Genomic DNA, 15,579 nt, shown 5'->3' with positions numbered 1-15,579 from the left:
TGTTAGGGCAAAAAAAAAAAAATTTTTTTTGGGTTTTGGAAGATAAAAAAAAAAAAAAAAAAAAAAAAAAAAAAAAGAAGTTCAGAATGCTTTACCAGTGACTGTAACTGCAAACATTTTTTTTTTTTGACAAAATACTGCAGTTAGTTGTTAGGTCACAACACGTAAAAAGAGATAACTGCTGTAATTCCTCCAGTAATGTGTGAGGAAAATGGCACAATTAACATTGTTTGTCCTTGCAAATGTCGTTTACCACCATCTGGTAGGCTGGCACATCAGCTGATAGGATAGAAGATTTAAAATCATTTTTGTGCTATTCCCCTATTGTGGGCTTTTAATCTCTACGTTTTCTGACCCCTCTTCTCATTTTGTTTGTTTGTCTCATCTCAGTGTCGATGTGATCTTTATTTATGTCAGCTGTGGTCAATTCCACTTTGCTTCCACATCTCTAATTATGCTGCCTTTAGCAAAGTGTCCAATTCACACTGTCCATCCTGCTTCCACGAATCCAGTCCTTATGCAATAAAACATCCTCGTCTTTTCTACTCAGTCTCTTTTTCTGGCACTGAAAGTGCTTTTTGAATTGTGAATGTGTGTGAATATGTCAGAAATAGAGTTTCACATAACATTTCCAATTCTAATGTAGCAAAATCAAACCGTCTTGTGTTTTTAAAATAAACGCTAGCAAAAGATTTACCTGATGGAAACAAAATTTAAGGCACAACAGAATTACTAAGCCTTCTGTCGCAATGCCTACATTGTCCACAAGGTGGAAGCAGAGGTCTTCGTATTGTCAGCTCTGCCTTTTCTCTTGCCTGAACAAAACACCACGACGGCCCGTTGTTCTCTCTTTATTATTTATTTAGGATTAGAAACATGAAAACAAGAACAGAATTTTTTAGAAAAAGATTCATATAAAACGATGATAACAGTATTAAGTTTCTCTGAGCTACGTCCTCCTCAGTTTCTGCTGACGTTGGCACCGCGCTATGGGAGTTGTATCTGAGGTGTCTTGAACCTGAGTTTAGAAAGCTTGTTATTCACATCAAAGATAATATCTGAGGCTGCAGCGACGACAGAATGATTTGCCTTTTGTAGTTTTGTGCGTCCATGTTGAATTCCAGCACTTTCCAGCTCCGGTCCGGTGAACCTGGTGCGGTCCGTTTTCCTCTGAGCAATAAATATGTGGGTTGAGAGCGCACAGATGGGTAGTTTTGGTAGAAATATCTACGAAAAGCTAGTACAAAACTGGACCACACAGATGGGATTAAGACATATTTTTGTGTGTTTGGATGTGCAAGTTGTTGGGGACAGACAGAGGAAACATTTGGTCAGGAGAGAGGCGGCAGAGAGCGGGTGCTGACCGCGCTGCACTTTGCTCTGGATGGCGATGGAGGCAGCCGGGTGAGATGAGGCGAGGAGGGAGATGAGTGAATGGGTCTGCTCTGGTGGTCTCTCCACCTCGCTGAGCGCTCCGAGTTGGGAGCTCCGCCTCGGGGGCTGCGCTGCTGAGGAGGGGTGGTGGAGAGGCCGGGAAGACATTTCTGTTGGGAGGAGGCGTGGGGGGAATTAGGGTGACACCCAGGTGCTGGGTGACGACTGGGTGATGGGTGTCGACTAGATAAGGAGTGACGGCCGGGTGAGGAGTGCCTCCCAGATGCGGCACCCGTGGTGAGTTTAGGTGATTTGGGTGTTTTGGGAGATTTGGGAACGGGTTGAGAGACGGAGGAGCTAGAGGGAGCTCCTTGGCTGTGAGAGGTGGAGTCTCCATTGTTGGCAACTTTGTAGAGGAAGACATCGTACTGAAGTGGTGGGCTGACCTCCTGGTGCAGCTTGGCCTCTTTGGGCAGTAGCACTTCCAGGCCAATGGTGACTCCATCCTGATGAGGAAATATGGTAAGGAAAAAAAAGAAAAAAGGATGCAACAATGTAGGGAAAGTAAAACAAAAATGATAAAATAAGGACTAAAACAGAAAAAAAAACATGGGTGGGTTGATCATGTGACATAGTTTCTTGGTGCAGGAAAAGTGGAGGACTGATTGTAATTGTGTACTTTTAAATTAATAAAGTTTGGCTGAGAAGAATCAGAGCTCCGTAAAGTGCAGGAGTGATGCCAGGGAAAAGCTAAGTTTTATTTCTAAAAACTTTGACTGCGAGGTGAACGGCGACAGCCTCCTTGCACACCATCAGCTTTAAGTGATGTTTCCCTTCAGCATTTCATTGGCTAAATTTTACAAGCAACACTTAATATTTCTTTAAGCGAAACATTTCATAAATGGGAATTTGGAATGTGTATATCTCCATAAATAAATCCAGGAGTTCGAACTGCAAATATTACTTAAGCACACCACCAGATGGCAACGTGGATGAATCAGAGGGGATTATAACCTGGAAACTAACACCATATCCAAGGCTGGGAAGTAGATACACAGAACGATTCAAGAATAGAATTAACATTATTTCTGTCACTAATACCATGCTTTGAAATATGGCAAAAAAAAAATATGACAATTTGAAGTTTAATCCTTTATTTCCTTAGGCTTTTATAAAATAAAGAAAACCTTCTTACCAAGGCTAGAAAATAATGTTTACAATCACATTTTATAATGTTTCCAAGATTAGATGGGTTTTTGCACCTTCTAGTAAGTTCTATTAATCCAGAACGGACTTATCAAAATGAGGTGGAAATGCTGCTGCAGATAAATAGCCTGGATTTCACAGAGGAGGTTGTTTTGTGCTTAAGCAGGAAACCCATTATGTAATATTGGAGGTTTACTAAAGAACAAGACAAATCACTAGGCCTTCTGATGACTCAAATCAAGCTTTCTCTGTTTAGCATTAAGAAAGCAGAGAAAGGAACACACATTCGCACTGTTAGCACATTTTGATTGAAATGTGCTAACAGTGGGTTAAATAAGCATACGCAGTTCTGGTCGGAAGTTTACATACATGAAAGCCATTTTAAATCATTATTTTTTTTTTTAGGTAGTAATCATACAACAAACAGCTTCAAGGATTCTTAAGATCAATAATTGTTGTCGAGAGCGTTATCTCTTCTGCCATCACCTGTTGGGGGCAGCAGCATCGGAGCCAGGGACCTAAAAAGGTCCAGTAATCTGGTGAAGAAGGTTGGTTCTGTTCTGAGGACGACTGTGGAACCTCTGGAGATCATGATGATGATGATGCAAAGAAGGCTTTTATATAAAATCAAGAAAATGATTGGCAACCTTGGCCATCCTCTTCATGACAATGTCATACAAAGACAGTGTCTTTAATCAGAGACTTTGCTGTAACACAAACCGCTGCAGGAGATCCTTCTTGTCCACGGAATCGACAACATCTCTTCAGATAACCTTGAATAATATGAGCTACAACTTTTATTGTCCTCTGGGATTGGCAAAGTATTTTTGCATTCATTTGTGTGTTTGGTATCGGCTATTTTTTGGCTTAAATACCAAACTGAGTCCATGTCTGTGCTGTCTAACCATTCATTTAAGATGAAGTTGAATAGTTTGGATTTGGTCTTTAATTATTACACTCACTTTGTGCAATGTGTGAATAACACCGTCCCACCCATACCATATTACCACCACACATTACTGTACTGTGTTTTATGCTGTGAAAGCTTTACATTGGCCCAAATATCTCACTCTTTGTCTTTGTGCTTTCTCAAAAAAAATAAAGTTTCAGTCAAACCTGAAAGTGCTGATTTTGGAAAAAGGGGTTCTTACTTGGTTTGCTCTCTGATTGTTACTTTGCTGTAGACTAATATAAAACATCTGGAATAGTTAATTGGGCAGGCTTTACTTAAAAACCCAACCTGCTGCCAATTCTGCAAATGGAACATCTGGAGCTTATTGTGCAAAGAGGAAATCTTGATAAAATTACTGACGACCCCAGAAATCCCCTTCATTAAGCTGTTATACAAAAAATACGTTGTCTTCAGTCAGAATCTTCAGTCAGAACCGCTGCAACGTGGACCTCTACAGGTCCAAACAAAACACTGAAGCTGTTTGTTGTGTGGTCATTCGGCTTTTGGAAAAAGTATTCAGATGCATCACTACCGGCCCCGAATTAACTAAACATTTATGCCCGTTATGAAAGCGTGCAAACCTCTGACTGAAACTGCAGTTTATAGTTAGGAATGTATAGAAAGAAAGAGGAAAGGTTTTCGTGGGAGTTCCTAATGCAGTCACACTCTAGGAGCTGTCCGCGGTTCTGAAAAGGTTCACACTCACTATTGTGTTTCTGCTGCGTAATCTGTGAGGAGCAGGCCTACTGCAGCACAAAAGTAGGGTCAGCCATGCATTCAGTTATTATTTGGTTGGGCAGCACTAAGCTTCATTGTGTGCAGACAAGCAGAAAAAGAAAAAAAGAGGAAAGAGCAAAAGAGGAAGGCGGCGTTTGGGGGTAGGAGGGAGAGGAGAGATGGAGCTCATAGCAACACACGGGGACAAGCTGGGTAAAATGAAAAAGATTTATTCCAACAACTGTGAACTGTGACCCTCCATGAATAGCCAAAAAGGTAGAAAAGAATATCAAGTACATTAAAGATAGCAAAACACATTGAAAACCAAGACACAGCGCTTGTAATATATGCATATAGATTCAAATATCAACTCTAAAGCAATTACTTTATCCTCAGGTAATCTAGACATAACTTATTTTAGCAATGCTGCACATTAATAGTTTGCAAATACAGATTCACTTTATTTCCACATATTTTCTTCTTCTTCTTTTTTTTTTCAAATTGTACGTTTTTTTTTCAGACACATTTTCGCTGATAACACCAATGCATGCGGGCAGAGAGACACGGTTAGGTTGGGGGGAAAGGCTGAGGCAGAGGGGGAAAGGCAAAGAGAGAGAGAGAGAGAGAGAGAGAGAGAGAGAGAGAGAGGGGAAGCTCAGGGAAACAGGAGAAAAGACAATGCAGAAGTTCATTGGTCAAAAGACCAAGGCAGAGCATCAGTAGAGAGAACAGTCAGTCAGTAGTTGGTCCGAGCCAGAGATTTTAGTCCAGCATTAAAGGCAGATAGAAGGAGAAAAAGGAGGCAGCGGCGCCACTGTGTGATCAACGTGAGCAGCATGGCAGCCTCGTAAACAGAACTATTGTGCTTCTCGCGTTGGAACTATAAATATGTTTTGTGCTCACTTTTAACTTTAGATCTCGTTAGTTCCTTTTAGAAAATCTTACTTAGCAAGGTGTAAACTTTTACTTTTTTTAAATCTTTTTTTTCTTCCAAAAACCTCTGTGTGCGCGCGCACCGTAAAATATTTTGGTCTGATTCAACCGCCGCACATTCGATCGTGTGCCGACGTTACACCAGGTTGTTCTGGAGCATGTTTACCTCTGCGTTTTCCTCCGTGTTGTTGGGGGTGTGGCCGTGGACGACGGAGGCGGGGCGGTTGTTCTCGTGCTTGGGGGAGTGGGAGTTCAGGATGTTCATGGACCCCTCCTCTTTAGGTTGGGGGGATTTGGCTTGGTTCTCCTTCTTCTGTGGCTCGTCCTGCGGAGAGAGAGAGAGAGTCAGTTCCCGCTCAGCTACGAATGAGACGTGGCAAGTGAAACGACGCTTTATTCAATAGACAAATGCTTTCTCAGATGAAACGTCCGTGTGTAATAAAACACGCACGTCTCACCGAGACCAAACAGAGCAATTTGCAGGAGTATAGCCGGGGTTGTTTACTACGCAGAATGATTTTATCTACTAGAAATTAATGAAAAGCGACTGCTTCTAACTAAACTAAAAGTAAAAGTTGACAAAAACAGTCTAGTAATGTCTGTAGAGATGGAAATGGAGACTAGAAAACAAGTTCCCATAACACGTGCAGATTTTAATGTCTCCACAATATGGTGCATTTTAGAATCAATGTTAAATTGCTTTTATTGGTCTTTAAAACTATTGATATTTGCATTTTGAACTTTTATTCTAGACCACCCAGGTGCTCAATACCAGAAAGGGGAAATGAGCAGAAAGTGAAAACCATTGGGGTTATGCAGCAGAACAACACCAGTTCAAAAGACAGAATTGATTTGGTGTGGCCTAATCAAAGAATGGACTTAAATCTAATTCAGATGCTGCAGCTTGACTAGATGACAATTTGGACAAAAACAATAAAAAATGAGTGCGCCAAAATTCCCCCAGAATGATGTAAAAGACTGGAACTTATCGTAAATGCCTCATTTCAGCTTTTCATTATGTAAAAACTGTTGTTGTTTTTTTTTGCATTTTCTCTCTGATTTTTTTTTTGTGTGTGTCTGAAGGTATGTTTGATGATCTGAAACATTTAAGTGTGGCTTTATGAAAATGTTTTTACGGTAGGCTTTCAGCAAGCGCCAGTATTTGGATAGGAGAATGTGTCGATTTTTAGGTTCAAGGTAAGTTTCACGACCACGTCAACATGGGACGCGGGAAAGGCTTGAGGAAAGGAACCGTCACAAGCAATTATGAAGAGTTGCTGGACTGAGCAGTTATCATGTAGGCTAACATGGTACCTTCTTATGTAATGCCCCTGGCTTATAAAAACTACCTATTAGTTTTGTGACATTTCCGAAAATGCAGTCCAGGCTGTGAGCTTGCCGTGGCTTTTTAGCCTCTAGCCCTGACATTTAGAGCATCCGGTAGTCACGGAAACTCATCTATAATCGCTGCAGGGAAGCGTTAACAGAGCTGAAAGCACAGACTAAGGTTGAAAAAAAGAAAAGCCGCAATTGTTTTCAATTGTGAAGGTTTTTTTCACTGCAGGTGCAGGACTTATTGGAAAACAAATAAAATAAATAAATGCATTAGTGCTTAAATTCCAACATTTGAATTAAACAGACTTTATTATCAGTCAAAGAGACGTGTCTGTGTTGTTTGGGTGTTTATGCATTTGTTTATGTGTCCATGTGTAAATGTTCAAGCGTGTCATTTATTGGAGTGTCATGGACGTTTGAAGGTCAACGTCACAGCAGGCCGTAAATAGGGCACCATTGATCGGTCACGCTTAGCTGCTGCTGGACACAACTCACCAAGTACGCCTCAGCATGACAGATGAAAGGTTTTAAAAGTTGAAAGCTACATTTCTACTCTACTCAATGGTCTTTGCTGGTATCTGTAGACTGAGTGAAGCCATCTTATTCGAACCCAACTTCGCTGTTTTGCAGGAACAACAAAGATTTATGCACACAAAGCAGAAAATACTCTCCCCCCCCACCCCCTTTAGTCCCTCTATTAAGACGGTAATTAATGGGCTGTCATTTGCACCTATTTGTGTGCTGCTACAGAGCAGTTTGGTACACAACATCATAGCAAGCCCTAAATAAGCTTCAAAGAAGATATAGAGAAGAGCTGCACAAGGAGCTAAAATGGCTGCATGCGCTGTGCTCAGGGAAATGGAGGCTCTCCTGCCTCGCCGAGCACCTCGGGAGGCTGCAGGGACGCGGGTGAGAAAGGAAACAAATGAGGCAGCCTAGTGTTTAATCGTACTGCAGAGGCTACCGCAGAACACACGTGAACGAGTGGCTGCCTCGCGAGAGCTCGGCCATTTGTCATTTCACCCGGCGCGTGCGTCGGTCTGGGTTCAGGAGAGAAAATGTTTGAAGTAAGGTTTCCAGCAAAATTGACAGCTAGTAGTGATTGCACAGAGGGTGGGCTTCCAACAAAGACAGGGAGGGGAGAGGAGGCAACGCAGACTTCTCCACTGGGCTTACCTGGAGGTGGTTATAAGGCTTTCTGTGGCTATACTCCCAGGGATTGCTGGTTGTTGATGGCCTCTGAGAGGTGGGTGGTGGGTGTGAAAATGGTTAAACACAAGCATGCTGCACAAACTATCTGCAAGTGAACATCCTAATGACAGTCTTCTGACTTAGCTGATGGTTTGGAGTCAAACTGACAGATGGCAAAGTTTCTCTCTCACACACACGCACACACACATGGCAGCAGAACAAGACAGATTCATTGAATACAGCAGATCACTGTTTAAGCTGGCTTGGGGGGCGTAGGAGAGAACATAGTAAGGAAGAAGCGAGAACAAAAGGTAAGGCTGAAGAGAGACAGACTGGAAATACTGAAAACAGAGGGACAAGAGCAAAACAGGAGGAGAGTGGAGGCATACCTGACAGATAATGTTGTCATAGTACGCCAGGTTGTGAGTATGAGCTTGGGGGGCAGGCGGAGGGGTGTCACACAGTTTCCTTACATTTGGCTGCGACCCGTCAGCTGTCGTCGAAACCGAGAGGCCGTCCGTCTGCGGCTCGCTGCTCTGGGTGCGGTACTTACTGCGGGAACGCAATGAGGGACACAAGGCGCGATATAAATATTTACAGAAGTGTCTTTTTGTTTCTCCCTTCGCTGCGATATGAGTCACAGTAAAAACAAAACAACAACAACAACAAAAAATTTGAACAACACTGTGGAATGCAAAGGGGAATCCAGCACACACACACACACACACACACACACACACACACCTGCGTTTGCGAAGGCGCATGTTCTCGTTTTTGAGGCGGTACAGGCTCTTGGCGAAGAACACGATGATCATGAAGAGCAGGAGGAAGACGAAGCAGGCCACGGCCACCACAACGCACAGCACCTGGAACTCTGTGACGGCCCATTCACAGCGCAGGCCTTTATTCCAGATGTAGTCCTGTACGTTACACCTGGACACAAAGGGATGGAGGGAAGAACAAATATGATACACAAAGCAGACAATAAGACCCCCCCCCCTTAGTGCTGAATGCTAAATTAGCCTTGTAAATACTATCACCACTTTGACCTTGTAGATAATGACGCCTGCTGTCAGTGAGTCAGTATTGAAAGGCCCATTCTGTGAGCTCGTGGCATTGGCAGATTTAAAGTGTATGTGTATTCAAACCACACTGACAAACACAGTTTTTGGCTTTTCATATCATTTTAATTGCCTCATTTTTTTTTTTTTTTTTTTTTACAAAATCAGAGTATCTTAAAGCATATGTTGTATTTTTCCGTTAACCTGTTCTGCCTGTGCGACTGACTGAAAACATCCCAATCCTTTTTGAACATATGTAAGTTAATATATGTCAGGATTTTACCTCCATCCATTTTTCCATCAAAATGTACTTATTTTTCCTGTTCCTGCTTCAGGAAAACAGCAGACTGGCGGTGCCACCGCCATGCTTCGTGTTGTTCAGTTGCCAGTTTTTCACCACAGCTGGTGTTCTGATTGTAAGGAGCACTTTCTTCCAGATACTTGTTGAGTTTCCTGCATTACATGTGGCAAATTACCGACAATTCTTCTAATTTCTTTCTAACAATAATGATTTTCTTTAGCCCACTCTTCCATATACAACAGATTTGTGGAGTACATGGCTTACGGTGTTTCTGTCGACATTTTTTTCACCAAAACTGTGAATCTCTGCAGTAGATATGCTACATCTCAAATTTGTACTTTAATTTTTGTTAATGTTCAAAGCCTCTTCACAACTTTACTCCTAACTTGTTTGCCATCTGGCACTGGTGTTTGACCTCCAATCGACCTCTGAGGCCTTCGCTCATCTGCTAGATTCATAATGGAATAGAAGTGGACCAAAATCAAGAGGTTTCACTGGTTTTCTTTAGTATTAACAGATCCAAACAGGTCCCAAAGAGTGAAGAACATCTGAAAACAAACCTATCAAATGAAATCCTCATAAAATACATTAAATTTTGACGCTGCAATGTGATAAAATCCGGAAGAACTCAAGTGGTACAGATACTTTTGCAAGGTACACTGCAAGATGTGCAACATTTTTCAAACAGGAGTGCAATAGTACTTGCACGTTATGTGGTGCAACCTGGAGGCTGTCCAACAAGCAGCCTTGCTTCTAATGAGATCAAAGGATCAGAGCATGTGCATGCATACATGCTTGTATTTTAGCCTTAACCTGCTCTACCTGTGCAACTGACAGCACATATCTTAATAAGGTGCAAGTGTATGTATGTATTTGTGCATATGCTTCAGATCGTGCATAGGACAGGATGAGCAACAGTTTGTCACCAAGCTGACGGTCAAACTGCAGATGGGGCAGATGGTTGCAACATGATGCGTCCGGTCTTCGTTGTGTGTTGGCATTGTGCATGCGAGGATACTGTGACCGTGTGTGTGTGTGTGTGTGTGTGTGTGTGTGTGTGTGTGTGTGTGTGTGTGTGTGTGTGTGTGTGTGCATTTCTCTGTTGTCATTTTCCTCACACTTCTTTGAGCAGGCGACTGCCATGTGCTCTCTACATCTCTTACCTCAAAAAACAGAGCTAATCCATTGGGGACCCTGCTGTGATCTTGACGAACCCACATGACACATTAAGCCAGCCTTCTGTCTTTGTGCATGCGTGTGTGTTTGTGTGTGTGTGTATATGTGTGTGTGTTTGCATGTATTTCCCTTAATCTTTCCTTTTGTGTCAGAGGACAAAACATTTGGGAATGATTGCAATAAGCCAAATTAATAAGGAGAATGTTTTTTGATCCAAATCAGAGGGGCCAGTTATCAGCCTCGTGGCAACGCTGTGTTTGCAATACGCTAAACACGCATAAAAGCGACAAAATGAAGCTGACCTGAAGCCTCATCACGTCTCTCACCTGCAGAAGGCACCCATTCCTGCCACCACTGTGCACACCCCTCCGTTGAAGCAAAAGTTTGGTTCAATGTCACACTGAGAAACACAAACTCCTGGTCCGGACAGCACAAAGCCCAGCCTGCAGCCATCTGCACCCACAGCCCCACCTACACCCATTCCGTTGTTGTTGTCTGGTCCCTGCATAGGAGGAGCTGGCAAAGATGACCCGCCGCTGGTGTTTGGCCTTGAGTTTTTGCGGATCACCGGAGAACCTGCCAGGAGCGGATTCTCATCCTCCATGTCGGGCGGAGGCGAAGGGGTCGGATCAGGCTCTGGGGTCGTGTCTACTGCTGAGACGTCGTTGTCAGAGGACAGGTAGTCGTAGTACTCAGTCAGGGAGTATTTATTAGGTTCTCCACCTCTCTGCTTTTGAGCTTTGGGGGTTTTTGCCCAATCCAGAGTGACGTCGGCGGGCACAACATCTGGCGCTGGACTGTGAAACGCCACCGTGATGACGTCATCAGATAACGGGTTCCCGGGATGGTCTGGCCCCGCCCCTCCGGCTGTAAACTCCTCCCCGTGTTGGTCGTCCTCCACAAAATCCAAGTAGTGGCGTTTGTGAGAGTGGTGATGCCTGGTGGAGCTGAGTGGGAGTCTGGCACCGATTCCTGCTCCGATCAGGTGCTCTCTCTCTGCTGAGTCGTCACTGAGAACCATCCTGGTGTCCAAGGCCTCCTTGTGGACGGACGAGTGGTTGTGGTGAGGGTGACGTCTGGCCAGCGAATGCCGCCCTGTCAATCAGAAACAGCAAGAAATATTTTTTAACCGCAAAGGTCATTTGTATTGTGATTCCTTATTCTTGCACAAGCAAAACAAAACTCTGAGCTCTTGGTAAGTCATGATAGTTTATATCTGCCTTAGGCTTGACAATGCAAGAAGGTTGCTTCAGCGCCTTGTGACCCCATGAAGGCTGTTATCTTGCAGAAACTCCCGAAGTCAAAACATTTTGTGCTTTGGTCAGAAGAATTTGTATTGGAAATCTTCTGGCATTTCAAAGACTTTATGAAATTTTCCACATAGGTGATAGATTCTACACCATTTGTAACAATGGTGATGAAGAGCTTTTTCACATCTTGTTTCTTTCTTTCACATTATACCTACCTGAAGTGGTTGTTGCTTCAAAGGCCAATTCTTGCCCGGCCAGATATCAAAGCCTCAAGCACACATGTCCAGTTAAAACCTCAGAAGCATTTGGCAAATTTAGCCAACTCGCCTCATTCACATTAGTGAGAGTAGGACAAGTCATAGCTTCTACTAGTTGCCATGGAGACTTAGTCTCCTCAAAATCTCATTCTGGTGGTAAGACAAGCCCATTTATTTCCTAGTCTTATTTATCACAGTTGCCACAGTCATTTTTTCTTGATCAAAAATAATGGGATGTTTAAAAAGCAGCTATTTTTAATATAGACCACAAATCTACTAAAGCAGCACCAGCAGTTTAGAAAACATGAATCAAAAATGTATTAAAATGCACTTATATTTATTTTATAGGAATTGTTTTCGGGTGCTAATAAGAGTTATTCTTATATTTCTGCTTAAATATCCTAATTTATTAGCTTCTGAACGTGGCATTTCTAAAAGGTGGATTATTTTTCAGTGTCAACACTGAAAAATAATCAGTGTGTAAAGTGTGTTATTCCTTTTAACACACTTTACGCCAGGGGTGGCAGGTACTGCGTCCGCATTATGACAAGATCACGTACGCAACCCGACACGCAAGCTGACAATTCGGAATAAAATCAATTGTGACTGAGTTTAACAGCCGCTGTCAGCATGACTGTGAGAGGGAACGCTTTGAGTTATGCTGTCATCTTACCTAAAGGCAAGGCTGACAATTCCCAAGTTTCCGACTCTGCTTTGTGCATAACGTTAGTGTCTCTTTACAGCACTCAGAGGAAATGTCTGAAAGTTTTCCCAGGCTCGTTTCCCAGCAGGATACGCCACAATCACACCGTCACCTTTGATAAACGTGTTACATGTTTATCGTAATAAAATCTCTTAATGAGAGATGCGTTCTAAAAAAAAAACCCTGGAAATATCTCATAGGAATCAAATAAGATTTTTATAGAAATAAAAGCAAAAGTTGAAGATGGAAGTGTGCAGTCTGCATGTCCTACGCAGGATTTGTTACAGTAAGTGATTGACCAATGTTCTCGGGTGACTGAGACTTGTTGAGGATTAAATCAGGATTTAGAGCCTGACTGGTCAGGCTCGTCTGCACTTTGCAATCTGGGGAGAAGGACTCAGACAACAGGGGTGCAAATACACAACGAAGTAAAAGTTCTTGATATTACATGGTAACGGCACTCAAATTACATTTAAGTATAAAAAAAATCTACAAAAACTTTCTAAGAGGCATCTGGAAAGTAGTAGATGTAGAAGAACATTTTCAAATGTTGTCTCATCGCCTCTTGGCTAGGTCTTCCTCAAAGAAGAGATTTTATCTCAAGGGGTTTTACCTGGTATAAATAAACCAGAAACTTTAATCAAGTTGTGTATAATTGTGACGTTTTGAATGTTTTATCAATACTGTATAGAATCACCTTTAACTGTGATCACAGCTATCACAGCTAGTCATGTGTATATGTCCATACACAAACTGGATTTATTTATTTATTTTTTTTAGGTTTTTTGGGGGGGTGTGGGGGGGGGAGCCAACTCCTAGTTTAATTGGTTGGAAAGATTCAAAACATCAGCTTACAATTTTGCTACACATTCTCCATGCATTTTAACACATAAATATAATTTGACATAAACCACCCCACATTAGCTCTGGCTGTTTGTTTAAGGTTATGATCCAGGTTAAAAATTAAACTCCCCACCTCTATCAAGTCTTCGGCACCCTTTATAACACCCCCACTACCCTAGCATGATGCTACCTTAAGTGCATGTGAAAGGATAGTATGGTTAATATTCTAACTCTTTCGATCTAATATCAAGATAGTGCAATCATTAAAATGAAGGGCATTTGGTTCCATAGTATGGGTTACTTAATATGTAACCCAGTATTCCTTTACTGGGTTACTTGGTACCCAGTATCGGAATACAATAGTATAATATTATTAAACACTAATGCTGACTCTTATCCTATTGAAATTCCTGCTTGGAGCTAGATGAAAAGACAGAGGGCAGCTATGACTTAGGTAGATGTGTAGTCTTCTCCCAATAGGCAGATTGTCCATAGCTTCATGTCACACTATACTTAGACAGTGAATGCCACATTGCCCCTAATCTGCAAATCGGTGTGTACAAGCGTGTGTGGATAGGTGAAAGTGGCTTGTTGTGTTAAAAGAAAGTCATATAAGTGGCCTGCAAGGCTAGAAAAGTGGTTTTTAAGTACCAGCCATTAAGGTCTTTATCTTCTGGGAATACGTTTGTATGTTCCCACAGTTATCTGTCATTTCTTTCCACTTTTCTTTTGGCCTATGGCTACAGATACAGCTAAGCCTAGCCAAAAGGTTTGCTGGATGGCTTGTCTTCCATTGCCACCCACAAATTCCTCGGTTCAAAAAGAGGTGCCACCTATCAATACACGGCTCTTCATTCAGACCTCAAACAAAAACCGTCCGAACGTGCCTCGAGTCACGAAGACCAGTGGCGGCTGAGAAGCCATGAGATTCACCTCGCTCGCACACACTCGTGGAGCGCAGTTGCCATGGTGAGATGTAAAGAGGTGCTGTGTTGAAAGGAGGAGCAGGGCGAGGGAATTGCAGTGGAAACAGAGAATCTAGTGTTAGTGCTCTTTCTCTTCCCTGATTTTCAATCAACTGCCCGGCCAGTCGGTAGGTGCTGGATGCCAGCTCCCTCTCTGGGAAAAGAAGGATTTCGAATGAGTCTGAAGGCCTATGTTTTTTTTTTTTTCTTCTCTTTTGTAGGAAGAGACATTCCCCGCCGACTCAAACTGATTGCAGCGGATTCAGCTCTCACTTAAGGGCTCAATCTGCCAATTTGCTCTGTTGAGACTTAGGCGAAGCTGCATCCGGTTAGCAGCTGGAAGTCTTTGTAGAGAGTCCAAGAGTAAAAGGGGAACATGAGGAGATTACAAGATGCTCAAACTGAACCCACAACTCTCTGCTTTTGCTGCATGACATCTGTCTTTTGCAGGCTGTGATTTGTGCTTTTAACTGACAGTCAGCTTGCAAACCTCTGGCACTGCATTGAGCGAGTCACCATGGTAACAAGTTCTACCTGAGGTCATTTTGATTGTTTCGGGGGGAGACTTGAAGGAGTTGCACCGATTTTAAACATGGGGTGTGGGGGGAAAACACTGTGAGAAAGAGACACAGCTGCAAAGTTGCAAACTAAAAATGGCAAAATAGTCAAGGAGGGCTAAAAGACTAAAATTAAAAATTGAGAATGCAATCATAATTTATTCATAATTTTTGTTTCAGGCATTTTAAAATGACTCTATCCATCATCTCTTGTGGATCTCTCACTGCTTGTTAAGCTATAAATACCATCCTGACATCACCTCCTTCAGTGTGTTTTGGTGTGAAAGTTGGAGACAAGCTGATCTATTCTGACATATCATGAGTTTTCTAGGGCTGCAGGGCAGATGGACCTCACAGTATGTAGTCTCTGAGTTAGTACACACACATTCGCATGACAGTGCACCCAAGAGTCTGGAATCAATCCAAGTCATTTTCCACGACTGCATCAACAAAAACCAATTGCTATGCACTTAAGGATTTATTAGCCTTTTACCCGATTAGTTCTTAGAAAAAATGTTGATTAATTCCTCACAGAAAAATTTCCAAAGGTGCAATTGCAATCACAGAAGCTTAAGCAATTAATTAATTAGGTAAATAGTTCATAAATAAAATAGAATAGAATAAAATAGAATAGAAAAGAATAATGCATTTGAAGATCATTTGTAGTGTGATGCCTACCTATAATTGTTTGCTTGCTTCTGTGAAAATCACTGCTCTCTCTCTCTCTCTCTCTCTCTCTCTCTCTCTCTCTCTCTATT

General features: G+C 42.3%; 1 protein-coding gene across 2 annotated transcripts in view; it reads right to left on the bottom strand.

Moving 5' to 3' along the window:
* Window positions 1-866: 866 nt before the first annotated feature.
* The window catches only part of LOC106953928 (uncharacterized), a 23,517-nt gene continuing 8,804 nt past the window's right edge, over window positions 867-15,579 (bottom strand). The window contains exons 2-6 of one of the 2 annotated variants that reach the window (XM_015043077.1): window positions 10,573-11,341; window positions 8,453-8,641; window positions 8,182-8,260; window positions 5,349-5,507; window positions 867-1,880 (exon numbers count right to left, since the gene is read on the bottom strand). In XM_015043077.1, the coding sequence (XP_014898563.1) occupies window positions 1,332-1,880; window positions 5,349-5,507; window positions 8,182-8,260; window positions 8,453-8,641; window positions 10,573-11,341 (1,745 nt within the window). In that variant the 3' untranslated portion in view covers window positions 867-1,331. Of the gene's footprint in view, window positions 1,881-5,348; window positions 5,508-8,097; window positions 8,261-8,452; window positions 8,642-10,572; window positions 11,342-15,579 lie in introns of both variants that reach the window. The other variant, XM_015043070.1, reaches the window with a different exon arrangement.

This window comes from Poecilia latipinna, unplaced genomic scaffold (genome assembly GCF_001443285.1).
Source record: "Poecilia latipinna isolate Pla-1442-1.1 unplaced genomic scaffold, P_latipinna-1.0 Scaffold35, whole genome shotgun sequence".
Lineage (NCBI taxonomy): Eukaryota > Metazoa > Chordata > Actinopteri > Cyprinodontiformes > Poeciliidae > Poecilia > Poecilia latipinna.
The sequence above is the reverse complement of the archived record's forward strand: the minus strand, read 5'-3'. Positions and strand labels throughout refer to the sequence as shown.